The sequence below is a fragment of the Pezoporus wallicus genome, unplaced genomic scaffold, assembly GCF_028554395.1.
Source record: "Pezoporus wallicus isolate ANWC-B61680 ecotype Strahan unplaced genomic scaffold, APGP_CSIRO_Pwel_v1 contig_8548, whole genome shotgun sequence".
NCBI lineage: Eukaryota > Metazoa > Chordata > Aves > Psittaciformes > Psittacidae > Pezoporus > Pezoporus wallicus.
In genome coordinates, this window is record NW_026642624.1 from 489,884 (window position 1) to 516,106 (window position 26,223).

Genomic DNA, 26,223 nt, shown 5'->3' on the forward strand with positions numbered 1-26,223 from the left:
GGTTTTTTTCCTCCTGCTGCTGAATACAGTATCCAAAGCTGTTTACTGGAGTCACTCTTTGTGCTGATTGCCTTGGGCGCTGCTGAACTGGGGGCAATGGAAGAAAACCTGTTCAGCAGGTGGGATATGTTATCCTTGCCATCAGCTCCTGCTTCTGACCTGCAGTGTTTCCTTCTCTGGGCTGGGGATCCCATCTGGGGATGTGGGGCATTCTGTGCTGGATATTTGGACTACCAAGTCACCTCCTTTGGCTTTTTATACCTTCATTGATTCATGACTAACTTGCCCCATATAAGCACACTGCTTGGTGTCACCGGGATGCTGTGGCAGGGCAGCTGAGGGCCCAGCCCCCTCCCTTTGCAGTTGGTGCTAAAGCTGCTGCTGGGTGATGTGGATGAGTCTGGCACTGCTTTTCTTAAGGAAAGATGGTGGTGGGCATAAATTCCTCTCCTCATGCCATGCTGAGTCCCTGCCTTGTTCGCTGGTGCATGCGGGGGGTGTCACGTTTTTCCTGCCTTTCTCAGCACTGCTTCTGTGCTGTTAGTGTCATCTGCTGTGTTTCAGGTTTGTGGGAGTCTGCTTCTCCTCCCTGACAGCCCTGAGAGCAGCTCTAGCACCTCTTTATATGGGCTGCTGGCTCCCCAGTGGAGGGAGGGGATGCACCAGGCAACAGCGAGCCCAGATGCTGGGAGAAGCTGTTTGGAGCAGACAGGCTGGAGTGATGGGGGCTGCATGATGTGTGTGGGCTGTGGCACCGATGACTTCCATCCTTCCCCTTCCAGCGTGACCCAGGTCTTCAGCTTCATGTTTTGCTGGATAACATGTGGCTCTCATCCAGCCTTCCCAGCAGACCCCTGGGTGGGGGGAGAAGAAGGTGCCGTGGTCCACCATCCATAGCTCATGCCAGCGGTGGCTGTGGCAAGTGAGGAGCCACCCTGTGCTGGTTCTTGGTGTGAGCTGTTAAGTGAGCGGCTGCTGAGGCTGCTGACTTAGGTTTGTGGGTTTCTCTGAGCCCTGCGTGCTCGCACGTGGAAATACCAGGGGCGTTATTTGAGTTGTGGAAGGTGTAGCTTTCTACCTGTTAATAACTACATTTGTGAGGGTTTGTTAAAGCTCTTAATTTAGCTTAAACATTTTGTGCGAGGGAGGTTCTGGAAAATTACAGTAATTGTGGCTGTCAGAGGAAGACGTTTGCTGTGCCTGGAGGGAACGGGGCTGCCTTGCGTGGCTGCTGGCAACGAGTACAGGAGAGCCTTGGTGTGTTCTGCTCCTGCAGGGACAGGCCACAGCAGGAGTCAATGCACATGGGCTCTCAGATCCACTCTCCACAAGGAGAACATCTCTTCTCCGTGACCAACAGTGTGTCTGGGGTTTGAGGAAAGGCAAACTGGATTTGTTTTATGGATTTCATGCTATTTTGTGGATTAAATGCATAAGTGAGTGAGGGCCAGTGACTGCAGGCAGAACCAGGCTGGGCAGGAGAACCTCTGGCAGATGAAGGCTCTGGGTCATCCACAGGTGGGATGTTCAGATGCTGTTTTGAGGAGGCGGGGAACTGGCATCTCTGAGGAGGCACGAGCAAGTGCTGTGTGGATTAACTGGGCAGCACGGGTCCTGTGCTGCTGTACGGCCCTGCAGGCCCAGCACTGCTCTGCCTCTGCCTCCACCGCGCTGTGGGGCCATGGCAAATTGCTCCCATGACTTTCTGTGTGTGTTTCCCTTCAAGCCCATGACCTGTTCAGAGGTGAGATGTCCAGAGGCGGATGATGCCAGCAGTGTGTGTGATCCCAGTGGGGGCTGATGTTGCCCTCGTCTTAGAAACATCCTACTAGTAATTACAAGAGGTACAAAGAGGATGAGCACACAGAGTCTGGGGGCAAAGCGCTGTGGGAGAGAGCAGCCAGCCCGTTTCAGAAGGCTGAATTCCTTGCATAGACTACATTTTCTGCCTGGGGTGTAGTGTTGCTGCCTGGCAGCCTTTCCAAGCTCACAGCCTCCTGTACGGATCAGTGTGCTGGGAGAGGGGGAGGGTGATGTGTTCCACCATGCTGCAGCCACCCCTGGGCTCCCAACTAAAAGCCTTGGCGCACACGGCTTGGGTCCAGCTGGGTTTAACGTGTCAGTGGGGTGGGAGCTGCTTGCTCCATTCCTGAAGGCACAGAGCGTAAGGCTTTGGCATGTTGCTGAAGGCAATTTGCTGTAATGCTCTTCACCTTCTCACCTGCAGTGAGTAATTTTTACTGAGTGGCCTATTAAGGTGTTCAGGATAATCAGTGCAACAGGGCTGGGAGGTGTTCTGTGACTTGGGATTGGCTTTGCAAGCTAAACCCTGGCTGAGAAGTTGAAAATCATGTGGAGTATGTATCTGTCTTCTTTGCTTCCCTTTTGCCTTCAACCATCTTTTTCCCCTGCTTCCTTGCATGAAAACTCTTGCTTTGCAGCACTTCTGCACTCTTCCCTTCCATCAGAATGTGTCTGGGAGGAGAACAGCCCCTCCTAAGGATCCCTGTGGCCCTGGGGTGAGCAGAGTGTTGGACCCTGGCTTATGCTCACTGTGACCCACATGCATGTCTGCGCAGTGGGTCAGAGTAGCAGGACCTGCTTTCCCATCCTCTCCTTCCACAACAGGCTTGCCTTGCTCTGGCTGATTCTCTTCCTTCCTCTGCTGTTTGCAGCTCAGCTCTGAGCCTAGGTTTGGTCACATTGTAGGTGCTGAGAGAGGAGGAATACAGGGGATCACAGCATGCTGTGATCTCAGCTCCAGCCTGAAGCAGAGGATGCTTTTGGAGCACCCATGAGCCTGGCCAGCCAGTCTGTCTCTGCCTGACCTTGCCAGTGCTGAGATCCAGGGTTCTTGTTCAGTTCTGCATCAAAGAAACCTTTACACCATTCTTACTGTGTTTGATGTTTCTTTCTGAGAACAAAATCTGGTCGCCTATGACAGGATTACAGCGTTGTTGGGTAAGGGAAGAGCACCTGACATCATCTGCCTGGACTTGAGCAGCCTCTGAATCCCACCCCAAGTGTTATCACAAGGAGGCACTAACAGACAAACCACAGTTTGCTCTGCATTGCCAGGGTCGAGTCTTCAGCCCCCACTGAGCTCTCAGCCTTTGCTGGCTCTGCTGGGGAAGCGTGGCTATTCCTGACTGCCTCTGTTTGGAGTGACAGGGATGCTGAGCTCCCTCATCAGGGTCGCTGGTCAGTCGCGCTGCTTCACATCCTAATGACGGATCTGTCACGGGGGCATTTCTTGGCTCTTTGCTTTTGAAGAACCATTCCAGAGCCCAGCCAGCAGGCAGATGGGTCTGGATGGAGGTAAAGCCAGTGAGGCACCGTCCCCTTTTGTATGCCTCTGCACTTCATGCCAAAAGGTGCCCAGTTAAGCCTCGGTCTCTCAGCATCCTGCACCTCCTACCAAACTGTACAGTATGGAGCATGGAGCTCTGAGGGAGAGAAAAGAGAGTGGGGAACTGCCCATTGGGATTTATGGAGCCCCTTTGCTGCTGTTGCTGATGGTGGGGTCGCTGTTTGTGCCCACCATGTACTACTTTGGTTCTCCCCTCTCTGGAGACTGCTCTAAAGGTGCTGTAAATTTTGGGACTTGGTTCTATCAGCTTAGGTGATTCCATTTAATAATGAACAGAAGAGAGACAAGTGACTTGACATGAAGCAGAGGAAACACATGCTACAGACTGCATCTTTTTAGAAGGATTCTGCCTCCTGTCATGACCTTTCCGGGTACGTGACCCTTCAGAGCCTGCCAGACTATTCTCATTTACACTTGTAGGATGAAAAGAGAATAACGGGAAAGAGTATTAAGGATTTCTGCTGCCAGGGAAAGGTTGTTTTGATGGTGCTGTCCTGGACGTGTGCTGGCACTTGATGGATTCTCTTCTAAGCACTTGGATTCAGCAAGTTTTGTTAACATGAGCTTGAAAGATCTTGTAATCTGTAGAAATGACTCTGTGTTAGAGTGGTCTGCAGTGTGTAATTTGAAGGTACTGAAGCAGTTGCCTGAGCTGGGGCCCTTCCATATTAATGTCTTTTCTGAATTTTTCCAGGAAAACATTTTTCATTGCCATTTGGATTGAATTGAATTGAAAAATGAGACTTGGTGGACAGCTGGTGGGAGAACTCGATCTGTAGCTGCTGCGGAGAGCAATGAGTTGTTTTAAACATGTGCTAACCATTTGAATTAAAGAAAACCACTAATGCCAGGCGAGGTTACAATGGGTCATGAAAAAGCACTTAATTTTCAGAGCCGTGCATACTTGCTCAAGCTGACACTTCAGTACAGTGAGTGTGTGTGCAGCGCAAAGAAAGCTTCACTTTTGGAGTCCTATAAAATCCAAAGCAGTGATGGATGTGCTTGGGAAGCGGTGGTGGGAGGACCAGAAGGTCACTCGGGGTCCTTACAAGCACAGTGCTGGGCTTGGCCCTGCAGTCAAGCCTGTTTGCTGGCTGGGATTGATGTTTATTGTGCCACGATCAGGATTTCTGGCTCTTGTCTCATGGCGTTGCTGGCTGAATTTGTGTGTCAGAGCACGTTTAACCCCAAAGGCTGTGTAACAGAGACTGCGGGAAGCAGAAGCCAGTTCTTCTGGTGGAGAAGAATACAAGCCTTCTGCCCCCATCCAGGAGCCTGCATGCATATTTAAAGCTCCACTGTGACTGAGATGCCTTCAGGTTATGCTGTGATAGGACAGATGCCGCAGCCCCAGGGAGAGGACTCCTGCTCTGCTGGGGTTTGCGGTGTGCATGGAAGGGAGGAAGATGAGATGCTGTGTATGAAGGATGGGAAGAGTGCTGTCCAAGAGCAATCGCAAACCTTAGTGCTTTGTCTCCAAAGCAAATTCAGCCTCTCTAGCATAGAAAGGGGCATTTAAGTGGGGGGAGCCTTGGCGAGCTGTGCCCAGCATGTATGAAATCCATCCTACTCTTAGCAAGGTGTCTGTGCCTGCATCCCCTTGGCTGCATCTCATCTGCTTGAGTAGGATGAAGTTGGTTTTTGCAGGCAAAGCTGTTCACTGTGGAGAAGGAGGATCATGGCCTTTATGCTCTCTTCCCTTAGTCCCCAGCACTGCCAGCCTGTGTGCGGTTGTTACTTATACAAAACAACTGCCCACAGTATAAGTAACTTGACATCTGGCTTTGTTCTTCCTTTTGCCTTGTTTCAATTTCCTGTGGCTGCAGGAATGCTACAAGGCAAAAGGAAACTCTGATCTCTCAGGGTTGTGGCATTTCCCTTCTTTTTCGCATTCTACATGTCCTTCCCTAATGGAGCAAGTGAACAGAAGAGGAAGCAATTTGGGAAGATAGCTGCTGAAACTGTCTTTTGTCTCAGAGTTACCCTAAAGGAGAAAATGAGGCAAGAAGCAAATTTGCACGCTGAAACCTTTCAGTTACTGTTGTTAGGACTGCTGAGGGTCTGTAGGGCACAGGAAGGTGAGGAGTTGCATGTCAGGCTGTCTTCAGGAGAGGGAAGCCTTTCTCTTAACTCAGGCTTCATCACAGGCTTACGTTCCTCAGCAGAAACACCGAGTTATTAACTTCCTTTTCCTTCTTCTTTCCCCAGCATTATCACGCTTTTTCCAGCAGCCGGAGTCCCAGACCGTGCAAGAAAATGGCATGGCCCGGTTTGAGTGTCGCATCGAAGGACTGCCTCCCCCAGTCATCACGTGGGAGAAGGACCATGAAGCTGTTCCAGCAGAACCCAGGTGATTCCCTCAGTGCTTTCCAGGGTCAGCTTGGAAAAGGGCAAACCAAAACCCAACCAAGGGAGAATGGGGAGATGGTAGAACAGGTTTTGTCCTGATAATCCGGTGAGGAAAGAGGAGGTGTTCATGCAAACAGATCCATAAAACACCTTGATAAAATTAACTGAACATCTAAGTCACCCAAAAAAAGATATAAAGAAAAAGAAAGGAGGAAAAAAAGAGATAACCAAGCCCTTTTTTATTACTGATCTCTTGTGCTGGAGCCTTTGCATGATGAAACAAGTGCTGGAACTAGATGATCTTAAGGTCCTTTCCAACCCTAACTATTCTATGATTCTATGAAAAGATAGTTTCAAGGAAATAAAATTGGCTGATAAATGAAGTAATAGAGACTGGAGACTCAGTTCTGCAGTGGCCTGGAAGGTCTTATATGCAAAGATGCACAACTTCAGCTCAGTTTACATTTACTCCCCATGCAGAGCGTTGGAGGGAAACCAAGAGGAGTCTGCAGAAGGGCAGAGAGAATAGCTTAAAAGTGAATAGAGAAACTTGAAATGGTGCCAGTTCTTACAGCACAGAACCTGCACCCTGCAAAGGCCTGTGTGTGTGTGTGTGGAACAGGGCACAGCAGACCATGGCATGGGGTGCCTTTGGCTCGTCCCTTTGTGTGAAGTCAGGTAGAAGTCTTCAGGGGATTGGGTCCTGGTTTGAGGAATACTTCTCCAGCTAAATGGGGGGGAAACAGCACTGGGGGTACTGGGTACACCCAGCAGGGCTCCATGATGTGGGTTTTGATTCATTTTGGCTGTGGTAATAGAGACAGTTGTTTTCTTCAGTCTTTTCCTGCACAGGTTTTTCTCCGGGTTAATGATTCTTGCAGAGCACTGTGTGTGCTCAGGAACCTGGGAAGTCTTCCCATTTGTTTTATTCCCATGTTTATAGATCATCTGGTGAAAGACCCTGAATTTCCTTTTAGGGGGAGAAAAGAGACCTGCAGCATGATACCTTTTCCTTAATCAAAGTCGGTTACAGGCATGAGATGATAAGCCATTAGTGGGCTGTTAGCTGCTTTGTAGACATCGCTCCTGCAGGGAATCAGTGACTGCATTGTCCTTTAGTTCTTAAAAACTCATTTTCTCATCTGCAGAAGGAGCTGATTCCCTCCCAGGGACATTAAGCCAAGAGGGAGGAAAGGAGAGGTGAGGTAAAGTTTAGGAATAATTCTGCAGCACTGCCTGTTTCTATAAGGTTATATCCCGGAATCTGAAGTGGAGCATCTAAAGGTTTATAGGAGGCTGTTGCTTTGCAATGAGAAGAAAATTAATTAATAAAAAAAGGAGAGGAAAACCAGCAAGGAAGGGATTGCAGAGGGAAGTGTGCCATAAATAGGGCAATGGCTTTTTAATGAGACAGCTCGATGGATGTTGTGAAATTACTTGCTCAGAGATTGCCTTCAACACGGGCAGCCTGAAAATTGTTTTCCTTGTAAAAGCCAGAGCATAATCTCTGGCTGCAGATCTTGCTTTTTAAATCATGTTTTAGCTAATATGCTTTTTTTCAGAAGGATTTGCTTTTTTGTTGTTGTCTAGTTGTTGTTGTTGGATTTAATATAACCGGCTTTCGAAGGAATTAAGTGAATTCCAGGAAATGTTGGCTGCCAACCAGAGCTCTGTGTTATCCCTACTGCATCATGCCTGAGGACCAGAGCTTGGGCCAGCTTGATTACTGTGGACTCCCTCCTGTGCACACTTCTGATGAGCCTGTGAAAATGCAATCATTTGGCTAGGTAGGCGTCAGGATGATGATTTCGTATTCCACAGTAGCATGGTTAGGTGTATGTACAAAATCAGGCTCTGGGGCTGTAGATAAAACCCTTGAGATAATGCTACTACATCAATGTTTATGATTTCTTTTAAGAGGGATAGAATAATCATGGCAAAATTACATTGCTTTTCCTTCTTTCTTTCTCTTTTTCCTTTTTGTGTTGAACTTACCTTTGGGCACTGTCTTCAGCCTTTGCCTTTGGGTGCAGGTTCTAGCATGGTGCCACCTCAAAGGTGCTGAAGGCTAAGCTTAAAAAATAGATAACCCGAAGGGTAGGGGAGTGCTTATTGATGTTTTCAGAACACCTTTCCTGCCCTGCTGGAGTTCTAACTTCCACATGGGAGTAAGGCACAGGAGTATTTTGTGATTCTGGCTCTGAAATACTTCTAAACCCATGGGTTTAGATCTGCAGCAGCTGCTGAGAAGTGGCTTGCAGGATTTCTCTAGATTGCAGTTGCTTTGGGGTGTGTGCTACATCTCTTGGCGTAATCTCTTCTCTGTTGTAGGTGCTGGCTGGGTTTCACGCCAGGCTCCAAATTGCTGTTTGTTTTCTCTAGAGCCAAGTACTTGCTAGGAACTGGAGGTCTTTGGAGGTCTGCACATCAGTACATACCCTGCAGATTGCATGGCCTGCAATCACAGCATCTTTTCCACATTTTGGCTAAGGGAGGGGTTTATCAGTGTGGAGAGTTTGCTTCTGTCATGTGTCAGGAGTGCCTTAACGTAGCTCACATTCACATACAGGGAGAATCGAAGAGAAAAAAGAGGGAATCGAACTGTTAATGCTGGCGTATTCTCTGCTGTACACCTAGCCTAGCACGCTGAGCTGTAGGGTTGCAGGGTTTGGGTACAAAGCAGCAGTGCTTGATTACGGTTCTTGAGCACTGCCCTGATAATCATAGAATCCTAGAGTCACAGAATGGTTTGGGTTGTAAGGGACCTTAAAGCTCATTTATTTCCAGCCCCCTGCCTCTGAGTCATCAGGCAAACTTAGCTTCCCTGCAGAGAGCCTGGGGATGGAGCAAAATGCCCTTGCAGGCTGCCTGGAGGCTTCTAGTTCAGGGCTTCTGGGAGCCTGAAGAGCTGGAGGCTTTCTGAGCAGCTGGGAGAGATTGTGGATAGAGAAATCCTGCCTTTCTTCCCTCCTTACTTCCCTGGGAGAGCAAGTCTCACCTCTCTCATGCTTTCCCAACAGGACATATTGCATTAAGTGCATCTCTCTACTGGCGGCCTTGCCAAAGGGACCATCTTGAGCTTAGGTGTTGATCCAGTCTCCCCACTCACTCCCCTTTGCCTCCAGCTCCTGCTCTCTTTAGGAGCACAGTGGCTTGGTTTCTGCCCTGAAGACAAGCAGGGTGCATTGGCTGAGCCTCTCCACGGACATGGTCCCGAGCAGCCTGGTCTAACCACCCCTGCTCAGAGAGGGGGAAGACCACAGCCATTTCTCAGAGGTCCTTCGCAGCCTCAGTGAGTCTGTGATCCGTAATTGGAGTGTCTTTTTGTGGCTGGGAGAAGCCTTGCCTAGTGTTTGAAACGTGTTGCCATTAATTACAGCCTCAAATAGCAGATGCATGACTAAAATAAATATTATCGCAGTGGGAGGCTTTGCCTCCGCGGAGCTGAGAGGATGCAAATATTTGTTGTCTTTCTCCGGAGTCCTGATGAGGCATCCTGATGAGGGCTTTCTGTGCACCACCTCCTCTGAGGCCTCTGAAGCTTGAGGCTGAAGAAAGCCTGTGGAAGTAGGAGCAGCATGGCTTTGGGGATGTGGGGCAGTTGCCCTTTTGTACGTGGGGAGCTTCAGCAAGTGCGTGTGCATGAATCAGACGGCGATTGTGCCAGTGTGGTGACTGGAGGAGCTCTGTCAGCTCTTCTGTTTCTTCATCAAGAAGCGATGAGCTCAGACTGCAGCAACTGAGGCCCAGGATAGGATCATAGAATCATAGAATAGTTAGGGTTGGAAAGGACCTTAAGGTCATCCAGTTCCACCCCACCTGCCATGGGCAGGGACATCTCACACTAAAGCATGTCACCCAAGGCCTCGTCCAACCTCGCCTTGAACACTGCCAGGGATGGAGCATTCACAGCCTCCTGTTCTCCCTATAAGAATTTCCTCCTTATATCCAATCTAAACTTCCCCTGTTTAAGTTTGAACCCATTACCCCTTGTCCTGTCGCTACAGTCCCTGATGAAGAGTCCCTCCCCAGCATCCCTATAGGCCCCCTTCAGATACTGGAAGGCTGCTATGAGGTCTCCACGCAGCCTTCTCTTCTCCAGACTGAACAGCCCCAACTTTCTCAGCCTAAGACTTTTGCAGCAGGGATGTTTGGAACAGCTTAGGGCAGGGGAGGGTTTTCCACTCTTGGAGATTGCGGCTAAGTGTCTGCAGGAGTAGGAGTGCTGTTGGTGACCATGGCTTGAATACAGGATGAGTGATATCTTAAGGTCCTCCTGGCTTCTTGACCCTTGCTGGTGGCACTCCAGCTGCAAAGAACCACAGTTTTACTTACCAGGTTCACTTCCTGACATCTCTGTGGATGGAAGGACTTGTGCTGGTGGTTATAGCTTGTCTTTGTGCTGTTTCCATGGAATAGCTGCTATCCCTCCCCTTAACAATTGCCTTTGAATATGTCCTCTTCGTAATGAAGACTGATAACCCAGAGCTGCCTGTCAAAGCTCGGCAGCTCTGTTTATAAAGGCGTGCAATTAAAAATGGATCTCATATATAATTAAATAGGATCACGTAGGCTTTGCGCCTTGCATTCAAGAATAAAGAGGCTGCCATCTAGGAATCCAGGCAGAAAATGGAGATGCTGACAGCCAGCTCCTACTTTTATGCTAATTGCTAATCATCTGCTTTGTTCAGTATAATGCAGCAAGGAATTGTGTTCACGTTGAGAGCCATGTAGCCATTTTGCTCCATGGAAGTGTTGCCCAGTAGCACCCCATGGGCAAACGAGGGGGATGCTGAATGCCCAGCTCTAAGGTTGTCAGCTTGTGAAAGCCAGAAACTCGTGGAAGAGCAGAAGGAACCACACAGCCCAGGAATGGTGCAGCTTCAGGTGGCTGTGTCCTGGCTGCTTTGGGCTATGGAGGTGCAGCTGTGTATGTACTTGAGGTGCAGCAGGGAAATGATGATGTTCAGACTTCTTTGCAGTGGGTTTTTAATCTGGTTACCAAACCTTTGTGAAAAGCAAGTGGTGAAACTGGCTGTAGTGTGTGCAGAGACACTTGGAGTCATCTACAGATCTGTACGTAGAAATGTGCATGTGTGTATGTAGCTGTTTTGTACTATACAGTTTGTATCAGCCAAGCTGAGTTAGTCTGGTCTCCCAAAAGCAGATCCAGTGTTGTGAAGACTCCATGGTGACAGATAGGTCTGTACCTGCTGCTGCTTTTTAAGGACCACCAGTTGGGTTGCTCAAAGGTGTCTTGGTCCCATTCTCTGTGGGTACCAGGACCTGCACATGATACATTTGCAGGGTAAAAGGAAGGGATAAGGGGGCTTTGCGTTGATGAGTAGCTCAGGTAAGGCATAGCCTGTCTCACACTCTCCCTTTTGGTCACTCAGGTTTATAACTCTTCCAAATGGTGTCCTCCAAATCGTGGATGTGCAGGAGAGTGATGCTGGGACTTACCACTGCGTGGCAACCAATGCCGCCCGAAAACGCTACAGCAATGCTGCAGTCCTCAGTGTTCTCAAAGGTAAGTGCAGCAGGAGCATGTTGGGCTAGGCACACCTGCCAGATAACCACTGTGTGCGATGGCAAGCTGAGCTGAAACACCAGTGGCAGTCCCTCCTGCTGGTGTAGCTCTGCACATTTGGTTAAAACTTGCAGAGAAGGCATTTTATTGAAGATTTCTCTTTACTCTGGTGGGATGAGCAGGCTGGGGTGGGAGGTGTTGCCACCGGGACTCAGAGCTGGCTGCTGTGCCAAGCCACAGGACTCAGCAGCCAACAGCAGTCGTGGGGATGTTTCTCTTTGTGCCCAAGAATTCTCTTTTGCAGGTGGATTCTAACAGCCGTTTCATTTTAACAGCCCTGAACTCCTTTATGCTCTGGGGCCCTTAGAAGGGGCCAGGCACCCTGTTTGCATCTTGAAGTGCAGTGGTGTTTTGATCTTATCTCCAGTGGCCTTGGATGGCAGGACAAGTGAAGACTGGCAGGGAAATAGGAAGGTGCTTGCCCGAGCTAGCAAGAGAAATAGTTGGAGGCTGGAGCAGTTGGCAGGGCTTTGTCTACCCTGGGTTGCCTAGCAGGCTCCAGAGGAGGTGAAGCACAGTGACATCCAGCTTGTGTTCTGTGTCCATATTGCTGGTACTTTGCTGAGATGTTGGGTAGGCTCCAGAGAACTTGTTGTGGTATTTGAGAGCAGCCTCAGCTGGGGTTTCTTCTGCTGACACAGACCATTGGAGCAAGGCTTTGGATGTGAGCTGCCTTTTGCCTCCCGATCTGGGCCTCAGTCTCTGTGTGCATTTTTCTTTGTACACCGAGAGTGCAGTGGGCAAGTCTGGACATGAGAACGTAGCTGAGAGCCTAAGTGCAGTGGGGACTCCAGACTCCAGCATCCTTCCCAGCACGCCTGGCTGCCTCCCAGGGTTGTATAATCCCAGTCCTGCAAGTGGGCAGACTCACCAGGGCTGGGAGTCTGGCTGAGCTGGCCCTTCACTCAGGCCACGTCTGTCTCCTGTGCCCATCCCAGTATGTTCTGCAGGCAGCTTTAACCTTGAAAGCTCTGAAATCCTTCCCAGCCCCTTTTGTCTTTGTTTAGGATCGTGTTGCTTGGCATTCTGCTACCAGTGTATTTTCACAGAGATGGCTTTGCTGTTCATCCATCAGCAGGGAGTGTAATTAAGTGTGGAGCCTGAGAACACACCTCTGATCAATGGATTGTGTCTTGGAGGTAATCTGTGTGGAATCTGCACAGAATCTGAGCAGTTGAACACCCTGTATCTAATTGCCAGCCCCTGCCAGATCCTCTGTGTGCTTAATGAGGCACAAGGCGACAGGAGCACTGCTATGGGCAGTTCCATAGTGCAGAGGCAGCTCCCTGGTTGGGTGTGCTTTGCTATTGATGAGTAATATTGATCAAGCTACAAAGGTGAATATGCTGTCCTTGGCATCATAACTCGTTCTGCATAATTGTATCTTGTAACTCTGCAATGTTTAATCTGCTTTGCAAATGGAGGCAATGGAAGAGGTTAAATGGGAAGCGTTCCTTCTGGAGCACCAGCCGGCCCGAGCAGATTTCTGCCTGGAGTTCTCACCCAAATCTCGCTTCTGCAGCACCACACCACCCGCTGGCTGCAAAAACAAATATGTGAGGTTGAGTTTTTCACCAGATTGAGCAGATAGTGATGAAAAACATGCCTGTTAAATCTCCGGGGCTTTTTATAATTGGGGAAAAGTATCTCTGAGACAGATGGGAAACTGCAGTGACCTGTGCAGGCTGCAAACTCCTCCAAGAGTGACTGGCATGGTATTGATCCTGTTTTGTTTCAGCACTTCGCCATCGAAGGCATGTTTTTGGATGACTGGCCTGGCTTCAGGAGTCTTTCCCTCCGTGTTCAGTAGCAGCTGATAGCAGTGGACTGGAGTGAACTGGTCAGGCAGAATTCCTTTGCCAGTTGTAAAATATAAAACCAAACTAAACCAAACCAATTCCGGGGGGGGAAAAACAACCAAACCAGAAGAAACAATAACCTGAAATACAGCTATTTAGTGTTGCTAACTTGAGAATGTGAGGAACCAAAGTCCCACGTGCCTGCAGACAGGAGCAAGTAAACTACATTTCCCCCCTTGCTAATGGCTAGCGAGTGATTTGCACTGAGGTAAGATGGGAGTCCCAGTCTTTCAGTCCCACTGTGGTGCCAAGGCCTCTGGAAGAGGTTTGTGCTGGGAATTGTTCCACCTCCCCTATTAAAGGCTTTTTCTCAGTGGGGGCAGCAATTAGCACGACCCCCTTCTGGCATATTTTCATGGTCTGAAACCCCCAAAGTGTTTCCCTTGTCGGTGTGACTTCCCCATTACATGGGGGCTCCGTGTTGTGTGCCAGAGGCTGGACCCACGTTGGCCTTACTCAGGGCCGAGCGCAGCGGTGCCTGATTGGGCTATAAGTGCTGCAGATGTTTCAGCTGTGCAGACTTCATGGTGCAAATTTCCAGACCTTCCCTTGGGAAGTGGTATTTTGAGCTGGAAGGAAAGAGAGCAGACAGGACAGCGGGATGCAGTCCTGCAGCCCTGAAACAGAGCCTGCTCTGAAATAGGGGGAACTTGGGATTTTCCCTTTGGATCTCCACTGCTCCCCAGTGGATGGAGCGCCAAACACATGTGGCAGCTCCGTCCCTTTGCCCCTCACCTGGACACATGATGAATGAACACTGCAGCCCTGCTGTGCTCTCTGCCAAAAAGGGCATTAGGAGCTGGCTGCAGGATGCTTTTCCCAGGCGCTCTGTCTGCGTGTGCTGCCTTTCCTTGGGGTCAGCTGTCAGCGGGGCTGTGTCCTGTCTCTTGTAGCTCCTTTCTCTGGAAGCAGGCTCTGGAGTCTCACTCTGAAGTCATTTATAAAGAGTTAATTCCCTGCGTGTCCCGCTCGTGATCCCACCTCCTTGACATGCCCAAGGAAGTGTCACTGTGCTTCATAAAGCAGCTCTCAAAGAAGAGTAGCAGAAAAGCTGGTGGAATATGACATTGTGTAGTCTCAGCAGGTCACTTTGCCTATCACTTCGCTTCTCCCCCCCATGTCATGCACACGCTTGCTGTTTGTGTGTTTTCTTGGGGATAATGACTACCTCTTGCTGTGGGTTTGCTCTGCAATTGGTACAAATGTGACTTGCATCCCCAGTGCAGCACAAATAACTCTCAGAGCCTGTGCTGTTGCTAGCACAGTGCTTTATTGCAAGGACTTCATCCATTCTGTTTTTAAATGACACAAGGAGTGTTGCTCTCTGTAACTCCCACACCATCTTCCACACTGAATGGATATTGGGATCTCTCTTCTTCATAGCTAACCCAGACTTCACTTTCCTGCAGCTCATCTATTGGTCTTAGTTGCATGTTCCATATGCTGCAATAAGTGCAGGAATGGGGACAGCAGATGAGGGTGATGGGTGTAGATAGAGCAGGGCTGAGGTCTGGGCTGGGCATGCCGCTGAAGAGCCTTCCAGCAGATGAGCATGTCCCCAGTGAGTTGGGATTTAGTAGTGTGTTATTAGAGATGACACTGCGAGATTGCCGTTGGCAGAACATCATTTACGTTGACAGTTGTAGCAGCTTGCTGCAGCAGTGTCCCAGGAAATGTATTTTTTAGCCAAATATTTGTATGAAATATGATAACAGGGACAGAGCTTGGAGGCAGCTGAAACACCTTCACATTTTTTGTTCTTCTGGTGTTCGTGTTGCAGTGCTTGCAGGTACCAAGGGAGAGCCTGGCTCTGGGTCCTGGCACCTGGCTGAGTCCTGCCCTGAATGGCTCTAGGACAATACAGCTATTAAATGGGATGAGCTCTGGGGATGGAGGAGAAGGTGGTGATGAAGTGAGCAGCACTCGCAGTTGGCCACCACCTCATAGAAACAGACGTGCTGTTACCACAAGTGGATTTTCAGTCCCTGCATGTGTGAATGACGTGCTGGATGCTGGGCTGGCACTCAGCCTGAGCCCTGATGACATGTGCTCTGCTCCCCTTGCAGCTCTGAACACAGTACCATGTCCCTTCTAGGGACAGAGGAGTTCAGATTCGAGTCAGTGCTGCTGTGGTCTGACCTCCCTGGCCGCAGCTGGGTGTTGATCCCATTGTGTGTGCTGCCACTGATGGAGAAGGGCAGTGTTAACCAGAGTGAGATGGTGGTCCCCATGGTCAAGGGTGGTCTTCCTCCAGCAAGAACCCATGGGGAAGAGCTATCCACAGCTGTGTTTGTGGGCACAGAATACAGCTTAAGGCTGTGCTTCTGAGAGGCAAAAGGGTCATGGAGATGCGTAGGGAGAGAAGACATGGGGTGGGATGAAGCAGCTGTATTTTTGCTGTGAGTTGTGTGATGCTTCACCTCTGGAGAAGAAGGTTCCAGCCTGCAATTCTTATGTCCCTGTTCCTTGTGCCTCTTCTGCTGGGCACAGACTTCTATCACTTTTCCCTCTCTTAGCATCTGTTTTTCTTTGCCCTCTGGTCTCTTGCTTTACTAGCTTAACTAGTTAACCAGGGAACTGCTCTCCACTTGACATCCCGAAAACTCAGCCATGAGGACTCTGTTGATGTGTGTTTCTGAAGCTTGTTGTCTCAAGTCTCTGATATGTGAAGCTGTTTTCATACTGCATCTGCTAGATTGTGTGAAGTGCTCCTGATCCTCCTCTGTGGCAGAGGGTGCAAAGCAGACCCCTGAGTGTGACTTCGGAGGATGGCAAGATCAAGGAGGAGATACACAGCATTTTTAACTTAATAAATAGATATTTAAAGCTACAAGTGTCCTTCTGCCTAACAGAAGCTGTAAAATTCCCTTTACTGAGTCAACCACTGGAGGTTTCAAGCATGCATGGAACAAGATTGAGACCACAGAGCTTGGGTGAAATGTGTGAAGGACTGGTGCAGACACGCGTCAGGCACCCACCCAAGCACACAGCTCTGGGCTGGGCTGGAGTTCGTGCGGGGCCAGCATCACAGCAGGGAAAGCTGCTGTAGCTCAAGTGTCACAGCCTGTTCCCGGGAGCCGGAGGGGGAGGTTGAGCTCAGCTGTCTCTGAAGTTCGGTGGGGCTATGATCTGCCATGCTCCTGACAGCTCAGCAGCCTGCGGTGACAGAGGGTTTGATACACAATTCAGAGCCCTCACCTCCCATTAAGCAGAACAGCCAAGCCCGGGGTTGGCACTGAAGTGAGTGGCAACAGAGGTGTCATGGATAATAGAGCAGAACAAGGGCTGGGAATAGGTGAGCTGTTTCCAGGCCCTGAGGGAAACTGGTCTCTCCCATGGCTGTGCTTGATGTTTGGAGCTGTCAGATATGGCCAGGCTCATGTGTTACAGGTAGCTCTTCCTCCGACTCCTGAAAGCTGGGGATGGTTTGCAGTCCTCCAGTGTTCTCCACCTGCATGTCTTAGTAATCCAAGTCTGCTGCACTTCTGAGGCTTCCTGAAGTAAGAGCTGGCACTTGATAAGGCTCAGGCTGAGGCAGGTTTAAGCAGTAGGCTCCATTCAGCTCTCCTCTGAGAGTCTTTTGGTGGTGGTGTAATGCAGTGGTGCAGCAGCACATCTGCACTACGAAGATCACACCTGGCCTTCCTGAAGGGTATTGAACAGGCTGTGCCAGCATGGTGAGGCTGAAGGGAACTAAGAATAGGGATCAGAATCACGTCAGCAGCTTGCAATGGGCTGTGGGACACAAGGTTCATGTGGTTGGGGTCCTCATGGCGCTTGTTAATTATTAATCGCCTGTGTTACAGCAGCTCTCTGAGGTCGAGGGGGAGCGGTGCCCTGCAGCACTTCCAGCATCCTAACAGCTGGAGTGAAGATGTTGCAAGTGTTCGGAGGCATGGCAGACATGGTCCTGTTGCTTCAGACATGGGACACACATGGAGGAGCTTTGTCCTTGGGTCTCAGACCCACCAGAGAATCTTAGGTGGGGCTAAGGAGCAAAAATGGGGTGAGTTGGCCCAGGGGGAGGCTGAATCAGGAGCTGAACTGTGCTGTTCTGAGCCCTTGCTTGGATATCCCGGGTGCCAGGCATTGCTCAGGACACAGCTGGGAGTTTGCCTGAAGTAACTGGGATATGCTCTTGCCCAGCTCTGTTTCCAGTGCAGCCTAAGGGCAATGCCACATGGTTTATGAGAAGCATTAGAGAGAAGAAGGATGGGATAAGGAGAGGCAGGTGGTGTTGCCAAACACTGTGTCTTCAGGCACTGCCTTAGATTGGGGCTCTCTATGGCACTCAGCAAGAGTCCAGCCAAAGGGCTTTGACAGAATCCATGGCTATCACTAATGATCTTTCCCCATGGAAAACCAGCTTTCCTTCCAGACTTTTCCTAGAAAAACAGATTTGCATTGTCCTGAGTTAATGCAGATGCATCCATCTGCTTTTAATTCTTCCTTCCAAGTTGGCAGTCTTTGTTTGCTGCCAGACTGTGTTACTGCAGGCTCCTAGCATGTTGTATATTTGAAGTGTAGCTTGCAGGAAGCATTCTGCATACCTGGCATCATGGAGAGCACACCGAGAGGTGGCTTCCCATAATGTTTCTCTTGTCAAAGCTGTTCATGACAGTAATGTGAAGGGCCACCTCTGGCAGATGGCATGGGGCAGAGCACGAGCCCTGGGTGCAAAGAGGGCAGCTTGTGTCCTTCCGCACAGCCCAGGGCCTCCAGCCTGTTCCCTCTCTGCTGTCACTGCTGTACGTGAATTGCAAATAGATCTGATGTGGCAAATAAATCTGAATTGCAAATAGAGCTGATGAAATAGGTGTCAGCCCCTGGGAAGCATCAGCCTCTCAGCACAAGGAGGAAGTTACTGGAGCGAAATGGCTCCAGTCACAGCGACAAGGTGAGTTGACTGAGTGAGGAGGAGTTTCAGGGCTTGTGACCTGGGAGGCAGAAGGGTCTTCTGCTGACCGTGTCTCTGTGTCATTTCTGTGCCGGAGGTGACAGCATTTTTACCTGCCTCACAGCCTTTTTTTCTCCTCCATCATCCTGCAGGGTGATGTACTGGCCTAGCAAAATGAAGAGAGAGCTGCTGCAATGATGGTTAAACAAGTTTGGGAATGTTCCCACTGAATCCCAGGGGCTGGCAAGCTTAGGTCCCCAGGGTCATTTGGTGTTCACTGATTTGGGCAGGGGGGGATGTCTGTATTTAAATCTCTGATACTGTGGCTTTTGTTAAGGGTCTTGTGATGCTTTCTGGCTATTACTTTACAATAGCATCAGTCTTGTCAGCTGTGGAACATGCCTGGGGTAGTGTGGTGGTTCCTGTTGCAGTGATTACTGCAAAACATCATCCCCTTGCAGCCCTTGTCTTTCTTGTCGTTGTTTCTGGCAGCTGCTGGGGAATGGCTGGGCTTGCAGTGCCTTAAGGGCTCAGTCTAGGTAATATAAGCTGTCCGGGTCTCGGAGTTAGGGCAGGGAGACTGCTCTGTCATTGCCCGAACTTCTCTGTTGGCTTCTCACCTCATCTAGAGGCTTAGCTCCCACTGTACACTGAGCGGCTTTCTTCTAAGGAGTTTAAGATCATTGAACATGTGCTAGGAATGGTTAAAGGCTTAATAATTGATAGTTATTATCTAAAATGTTGGCATTATTAATGCTGCTCCAACACGGTCCTCAATATCCACCGTGCCCCAGGCTCGTTTCCTATTCCCTCTGCTGCATTCCAGCACGTGCTCTGCTTCTTCTGCCTCTCAGAACCCCCCTGCGACCTATCTTCAGGCTTTTGAGGGTCCAGATCCGTGGCCTGAGGTCTCCAACCCTTTGCCAACTTGGGGCCTGTGGCGGAAAACCAGAGGAGCCCCAGTCCTCACAAGCAGCAGCAGCTCTTTGTGCAGGGGGGCTGCGGCTCCTCCTGTTTATTTTGCCTGGCTCCCACTCGGAGCGGCACAAACGCTTCCAAGCGCTCGCTGGGGAAGCGAGCAGGAATCCCTCGTGCAGTCTGGCTGGCTCCCGGCCCTCTTGGCGTGAGGAAGAGCAGTTGCAAATGCGTGTACGCAAACAGAGAGCCGATGTTGGCAGCTTTGCAGGAGGTGGAGCGGTGGGCAAAGCACGCTCCGACTGCTCGGCAGCAGAGCTCCACGTACCCTGGACATGTACAAGGCTGTGTCCTGAAGGATCAATGGTTTAGGGGTGGGAGAAGAGCCTTCCCCCCCACCCCCAAAATCCAAGGCAGTTCCTGGAAACCTGCCGCTGCTCTGCCTCTTTCAGGGCTTCTGGTTACAGATAGTTCAGGGTGTCCACTTGTGGCTGAGCGAGCACATGAAAGGGTTTAATTTCTGGGCTCAGATCTGTCAGCTGTATAAAGAAGTCGAGGGGAATGAAAGAGCAGTTCCTGATGGCCCCTCTGCCTGTCTGGACTGGGATCCATGTGCTCCCCAGGCTTCCAGACACAGGACACGGAGCTGGGAAATACTTCAGCAGGCTGTTTCTCAAGGCAAGTGGAAAGCAGTTCTTAAGAGCAGCCCCTCCTGCCACACTCGGTGTGTAACTGACCCCAGAAGCTGTGGTGGTGCTGGTGTGAGGAGTGTGCCCAGGCAGAAATGAGCACTCTTCTTCCAAACTCATTAATCCTTCTCTTTTTTCCCCCCTTTCTTTGTTTTAAATCACAGAAGTGTATTTCATCTATTAAATTCTCCATTTAGTATGTACCTCTATGCAGACATTAAAGGAGCAGGTTTTGTGCCTGCTATTAGAAGTACAGGTTGCCCCGTGTATTTAGGGATGTTTGCTGACTTCTTTATTAGGAATCCTGTGATAGTAATTTGAGTTACCAGTGGTGTATGTGGACGCCTTTTAATGGTGCTAAGAAAGTGATGGAACTTCAGTGTTTTAATCATTTATGCATGTTTCTTTGTATGCTGCTTTAAAGATGACAAATGACGTGTAGCTGTTCTGCTGCAGCACTAACTTAGTAGGAAGAGGAGCTCTGTTCCCATTCCAAAACATGGAGATAAATCTTCCCCTGTTCAGCTTTTCAGTGAAATGTTTGCATTGGCAAATGTGTAACTGCTTACAGAATGTTTTGACATATGAGGTAAAAAGACAATCTAAAACAAAGACAATACAAAACTGATTTACGGAGCTCATGTACGCTATTGGGGAGTAGAAACCAACCCTGTTACCCCCATACAGCGTCACTTGTGCAATAAAAGCCAGGTTCCTTTTCAGCCTCCCTTCCAAGCTGAGTCCAGTGTTGACCCAGGCACACTGTAGCTGCCTGAAAAGTGAAAGAGCATTTCTGCTGATAGAGGCTGTGAAACAAGGGCTCATCCTCTGCAGAGGAGTTTACAAAGCTGAGAACCATCAGAGCAGCACCAAATGTTTAGTGAATTGAGTCCAAAATCTCATAACTAGAAGTCATCCCTCCGCAGCTTCAGTGATGGATGAAAACAGAACTTGGATCCAAACTGCTGCAGGGACCAGTATAGCAAAGGTGGAAGAAAAACCCAGAAAAGCAAATGGTAGAAGGCTGTGTGGTTGCCAGAGCTGTGTTTGGGAAAAAGAGGAGACAATGTGTAACTTGTGGTGCTTTGGGGATGCCTGAGTTGTTGGGTGTCAGAAGGGCAGCACTCAGCATCTCTTGCCACTTGTGAAAGTCACTGGTGCTGGTCCTCTCTTGGCTGCTTTGCTTTCCTGTTTGCGTTGCTGCGGTCAGATGAGAGCAGTTATAACAGAAGAAATGCTTGTTGCTAGGCAGGCTCAGGTTTGAGAGCTGACATAGTTTATATTGCCCCCGAAGCAGGTATTGCCATAGTGTTAGGATACAGCCGGGCAAGTGTCCTTCCTAGAGACTTTACATGCCGGTTATCGTAGCCCAGAAGGAGGAATACACTGCAGAGGAGTTGCCAGGAAAGTGGAAAGGAAGGAGGAAGGCAGGTGTGGAGGATGCCTTATCTCCTCTGTGGCTGCTGTCAGCGTTCTCCCTCAGCAGTCCAGGAGGTCTGCGGTTTGTCAGAGACAAGGAAGAGAGCTCGGGAGCGGGACATGCTCTGCAAACACAGTGCCTGCATTTTTGAAGGTGTGTGCTCTGCAATGGGTAATTTGCTCCTTTATTGTCTGCAGAATAACAGCAGTGACAGCATTGACTTTCCTTAATGAACAGCTGCTCAGTGCTAGCATCTATTCCCGGAGGAGGCTTGCAGGGCTGAATAAGGTTTCATGCTCCTCCTCCAGAGAGGGTGAGAAAGTTCACAGAACACAAGATTGTGGCTTGATTGTTGGGTATCTCCGACTCCTGAACTGCTGACAGCTGAGAGTTGAATGTGTCACCATGCAAGTCATGTTTCACCTTCCAGCACTTTCGCTGAGGCAGGGTGTTTATGGAGTCGGGAGAGAGGTGTTAGTTCCCATCCAAGAAGTCACCCTCTTGTCACTGCCAGCGACCATCACAAATTGGCTGAACAAACCCCACTTTCCTCCTGTTGCACTGCCTCAGTTCTTTGCTGATGCTTTGCACTAACAAGACAGGGAGGCAGGAGGGGATGGCTGATGAATTATGGATGCTGTAGAGGCAGAGCCACATAGTAAACTCTTAGAGTTTGAAATCATTCGTGTATGTTATGGCTCAGGCTATCACTTCAAAGAAACAGTTTGAGCTTTGTCCCAAGCCTCCTTCCAAATCCTTGCTTAAAGCTCCCCTGTCATCCCAGAGCTGTGTTTAGCACCCTACAGCTTTGTTTCTTTCAGTAAAAGAGGGTAAAATTGGTCCATCTGATTCAGAAGGGCAAAGAGTCCACAAAGGTGACAGCAAGTTTTAATATGAATCCATGGGTTGTTCCTCGGGCTGCGCAAAGGTTTTGCCTAGAGCAGCTTTGCTACTTGGAGAGACAAAACAAAGCTGAGGGGGAAGAAATCTCAAAGCCCAAGTTTTAAATAGCAGCACTGTGACAGCTTTTAATGCCACAGAACGGGCAGCATGGCGCAGGTGCATTCAGTGACCTGTTTTGTTCAGGCACTCAAAGATGTTTTGGAAGCTGCAGCTCTTTTTTCCTTTGTGTTCTAACAATATTCCCTCTTGACCCAAACTTCTTGTAATGGCAGTGGAGGCAAAAAGAGAGAAGATGATGGTTTTACTCTTTGATGGTTGGAATCCCTGTGTGGAGGTTTCCCTGGTTAGCTTAGTTCTTGGGAACTCTTCAAACCCAGTTCATAGCAGTTAACCTGTGGGCCATCCTGTCCAGCCAGCCTATTGAGATAGCAAGTGGGAAATGTACTCTAAAGAGGGCTCAGTTTAAAGAGGAGCTTGACTTGTAGACTTGCTTTGACAGACCCCCAGTGGAATACAAAGCTGGAGAGAAATGAGTTTGTGTGTGCAGGCGGTGTAAGGGGCATTCATCCATGCACACACGCAGGAATGCACTGGGAAAGCAAGCAGAGCTGTTGGGTTTTGTAATACAGTTTCAATAACCATGGCTGGACTTCGCGAACGAAGATTTGGGAGAGGCTTTACCCACGCTTACTGCAAGCACGCTGATGACTAAAAAGGCCAATGTGGGATAGGCAAATCCAGCTGCAAAAAGCACAGTGAAAGGTCTCCTTGGGTGGTATAGGTGGGGCACGAGTCTTTCTACGTTGTCTTCTCCTCGAGACTAGTTCTGTGTGAGTTCTCAAAGGAGACAACGGCCTGATGGAGCGACCAATGTCCTGAGCCACCTGCTTGCAGGGTTGGGTCTGCAGCTTCCAGTGCCCCTTATCTCCTGTCGCTGCAGGGCTTTGCAAGCGTGGGTAAACCCCTCGGGATGTTTTAGGTGAGGCACAGTGTGCACGGAACTGGCCTCACCCTTGAGGTTTATCTGCCAGGGCCTAGCGAGCTTGGACGGTGCCAGCAAAGTCCTCAGGTTATAGGTTTGATGAGTGTCCTTCTCTTAGATGGATGGCCTTACAGGGCTGAACGAGCTCCATCTGCCCAGGCTTGAAGTTAAGAGTCGTCCTTCTCCTAGGATGGCTGCCCGAAGGCTGGTGAGCCCATCCTGCCCATGGACACACTTCGTCTGACCCTTCCGTTGAGACGCGTCTGGCATGGGAGACCCTACCGAAGATGTGTGCCACCACCAGCATAGCTCCCGACCTCACAAGGGCACACAAGCTCTTTCCCCACGACAAGGGGGTGTCCGTGGAAGAGACACTTTCAGTAATAATCAGCAGCAAACAGACGTGGGGGCTGGGATAATGTGTTTTCCCAATAGCTTTCAAGGCTGAAGCCAGAGTTTTGTCTAGGGGAGAAGGAAGCAGAAATGGATGTTTGAGCTACAGGTGCCTGTGGCTGTTACCGCTCTTGGTTGTCAGAGGAGCACTGAGTTTGACTGTCAGGAAGCCCTCATGCTAACTCTCTTTCTATCTTCTACAAGGCATGGAGCTGCTAAGTAGCTGGTTGGTGCAGAGCGCTTTGGGTCTCCAGGTCTGGTTTCTCCTGACTGGTTTTCTGGCCACCAGTGAGCTCCTGTTCTTTCCCTTCCAGAGCACCCACATTGCAGGATGGGCAGCACCAGAGGGAAGGGTGGCACATGGTGCTTCTGCAGGGCTATCGTAAAGTGCTGAAGCATTTCCTTGGTCCCTCCCCAGCCAGGAGAAGTCTGAGGCCCCAAGGAAAGGTGAAGCTATGGGCTGTGCCTTTACAGCAGCACTTCATGGTGGCTCTGCTATACCAGGAGGTTGCAGAGTTGGGCTGATGGCTCCTGGGGCCGTTTCAGAGTGAGGATTTCTGCAGCTCATAAAATCCCTCTCCTAGTGACTGACAGCACGACAAGGCAGCTGTCCGGGGACCGAGTGATGTGGAACAAGAGGCTTCACATGGAGTTTCTATAACCTGTAAAGTGCTTTTGCCAGCCAGCACCTGGGGCCGTACACCTGAATGCAACAGACAAGTGTTTAAGTCGGGTTTGAGGAGCTTTCTCTCTTCCTCTGCCCTAAGCATGGTAGAGAAAGCTGCTTGGAAATCTGGCAGGGAATATATTGCCATCTGGTCGGTGTTATTTTTTACTCTACGTTTATTTTTCCCCCAGCACTGCAGAAAAGAACAGCTTCTTTTCTCCAGTGTCTTCCCAGCACTGTGGCCTTCCTGTAATGGCTGCTATAAAAGCCTTTTCCTTCTGGTGCTTTCTCAAGTGTTCCCTTCCAAATCCTGCCTGGAAAGCTCCTTCTCCTTGGTCTTTCTCTGATGTTGCCTCATCCCTCTCTGCTGTAGAGGTAAAGGGTAGAGGTCTCGTGTGCTGGGTAGCCTCACTCATCTGATCGGTTCCTGCCGGAGTCCCTGCACTCAGTTGTTTTGCAGGAGTGATGATTCCTCGTGGATTGCAGTGCTTTGTTGAACTGGAGCTGGAGTTAAAGGAAAGCTGTTGTTCCAGAGAGCTCTGGTCCTTCAGCTTACGTGCCTGTTGTGGAAGTTCTCGTGCCTGTTTTTGCATTAAGCCCATTTTCTGTTTCAGTAGTTCTCAAGCAGAGCCTTGGTGCTGCAGTTAAGAGTGACCAGGACTTTGATCTGTTTGTCAGTGAAGCCTCTGAATCCATAGGCTGATGTGGTTTCTTCTTGTTCCTCTTCTGTGCCCAAGTTGTCCTGCTGCGCCTAGACATGACGGTGGTGAGGCTCATGGTGTCTGTAGGTGTGAATGCTGTGAGCAGCTCATGTATGAGCGTAGCAAAGCCCTGGCCATGCTGGACACACAACAGGACATTGTACATGCCTGTACACCCCAGGCCCTCTGTGTAGCACACTTGTTCCACTGGAAGGAGGATAGCTGGCTTGACTTCCCCTTCGTGCCCCATGGCAGCTCCCATTGCTGGTGTTGCCCACGGCTGGGATTGCAGTTTAGTGTGGTCCAGCCGTTGCCCTAGTGAGGACCACCGGTGCTCCTTGGTCTCTGCTTCCATCTGCTGGACAAGCTCTGGCTCCTGCTCTCTCCTGTTTTCCCTTAGTGCCTCAGGGGTTTTGCTAGCTCCTTTTACACTGTGCTCATGTAATACTACGGATGGAAATCCCTTCCACACATGTATGGGCTGCAGGAATATTTCAGTGTTGGGCCAACTCTGTTTTGCAAGACTACTGTGCTAGGGTTAATGGCAGCAAGTCTGGAGGTGGGCTGAGCACAAGGGTGCAGCAGTGTGTAACCTCCTGCCGTGCAGCAGGTCCGTGTGCTGAGGCCAGAGCTTCTCTGGTTTGTATCACGAAGTCATGTATGGGTGAGTGTTGCTTGGATGCCACATGAATGCTCAGCATGGACCAGGCCAGAGGTGCAGCACTGCAGATGCCATCTCCAGAAGTGACCACAGCAGATGGTAGAGGAAAGCATGTAAAACAACCTGGGCAGGGAGACTAATGTGCTTTGCTTGGACATCTCCCTCAGCATCTGACCTCAGTCAGGGGTGTGGAAACATCTTGGGCTGGGGACTGCATTGAGACCTTTGTATTTAAGAGTCCTTCATGGGTAAATGGGTCCTTCAGGAGCTTGCTGAACTCGGGTTTTGAACTCTGTCGTATCTTAGGACGCTGAGGCTGTACTGTGCAAAAAGGTTCTGCTATTATTTGTTTGAGACCTGCTGCCAACAACTTTCCTGCTAGATCATGGCAGCAGCCAGAGAAGGTCTAAGAAGTGCTTGTGACTCCTCTGCAGTTATTTCTCCTTTCATGAGGACAACAACAAAAGGGTCCCTCAGAGTTAGACATGCTTGGGAGAGCTGGAAGAATGGGGTTGCTGGGTTGTTGAGGGTTAGGAACAGTCTCGTCCGCTCAAGAGGGCTCCGGTTTTCATCTGACAACAGGAATTTGGCTGCTGCATTTCCTTCACCTTCCTTTAACCCCTGCTCACTTTCCTTCACCTTCCTTTAACCCCTGCTCAGCAGTGGGCAGACACAGGCAAGAAGCTTCATTTCAAGCAAAACCCATCTCCATCTTATACCGAAGACATTGTGCTATGCAGCCTACAGATCTTCCTGCAAACGCTGCTCAATTTACTGTTGGCTTGGGCTGTGCACTTTCTCCTCCAGCTGTGTAACAACTGGTTCAG

At 49.8% G+C, this 26,223-nt stretch overlaps 1 protein-coding gene across 2 annotated transcripts in view; it reads left to right on the plus strand.

The window, feature by feature from the left end:
• The window catches only part of IGDCC4 (immunoglobulin superfamily DCC subclass member 4), an 85,898-nt gene that overhangs the window by 32,701 nt on the left and 26,974 nt on the right, over window positions 1-26,223 (plus strand). For both annotated transcript variants that reach the window (XM_057431043.1, XM_057431044.1), the window contains exons 3-4: window positions 5,579-5,720; window positions 11,116-11,249. In XM_057431043.1, coding sequence (XP_057287026.1) covers window positions 5,579-5,720; window positions 11,116-11,249 — 276 coding nt within the window. The remainder of the gene's footprint in view (window positions 1-5,578; window positions 5,721-11,115; window positions 11,250-26,223) is intronic.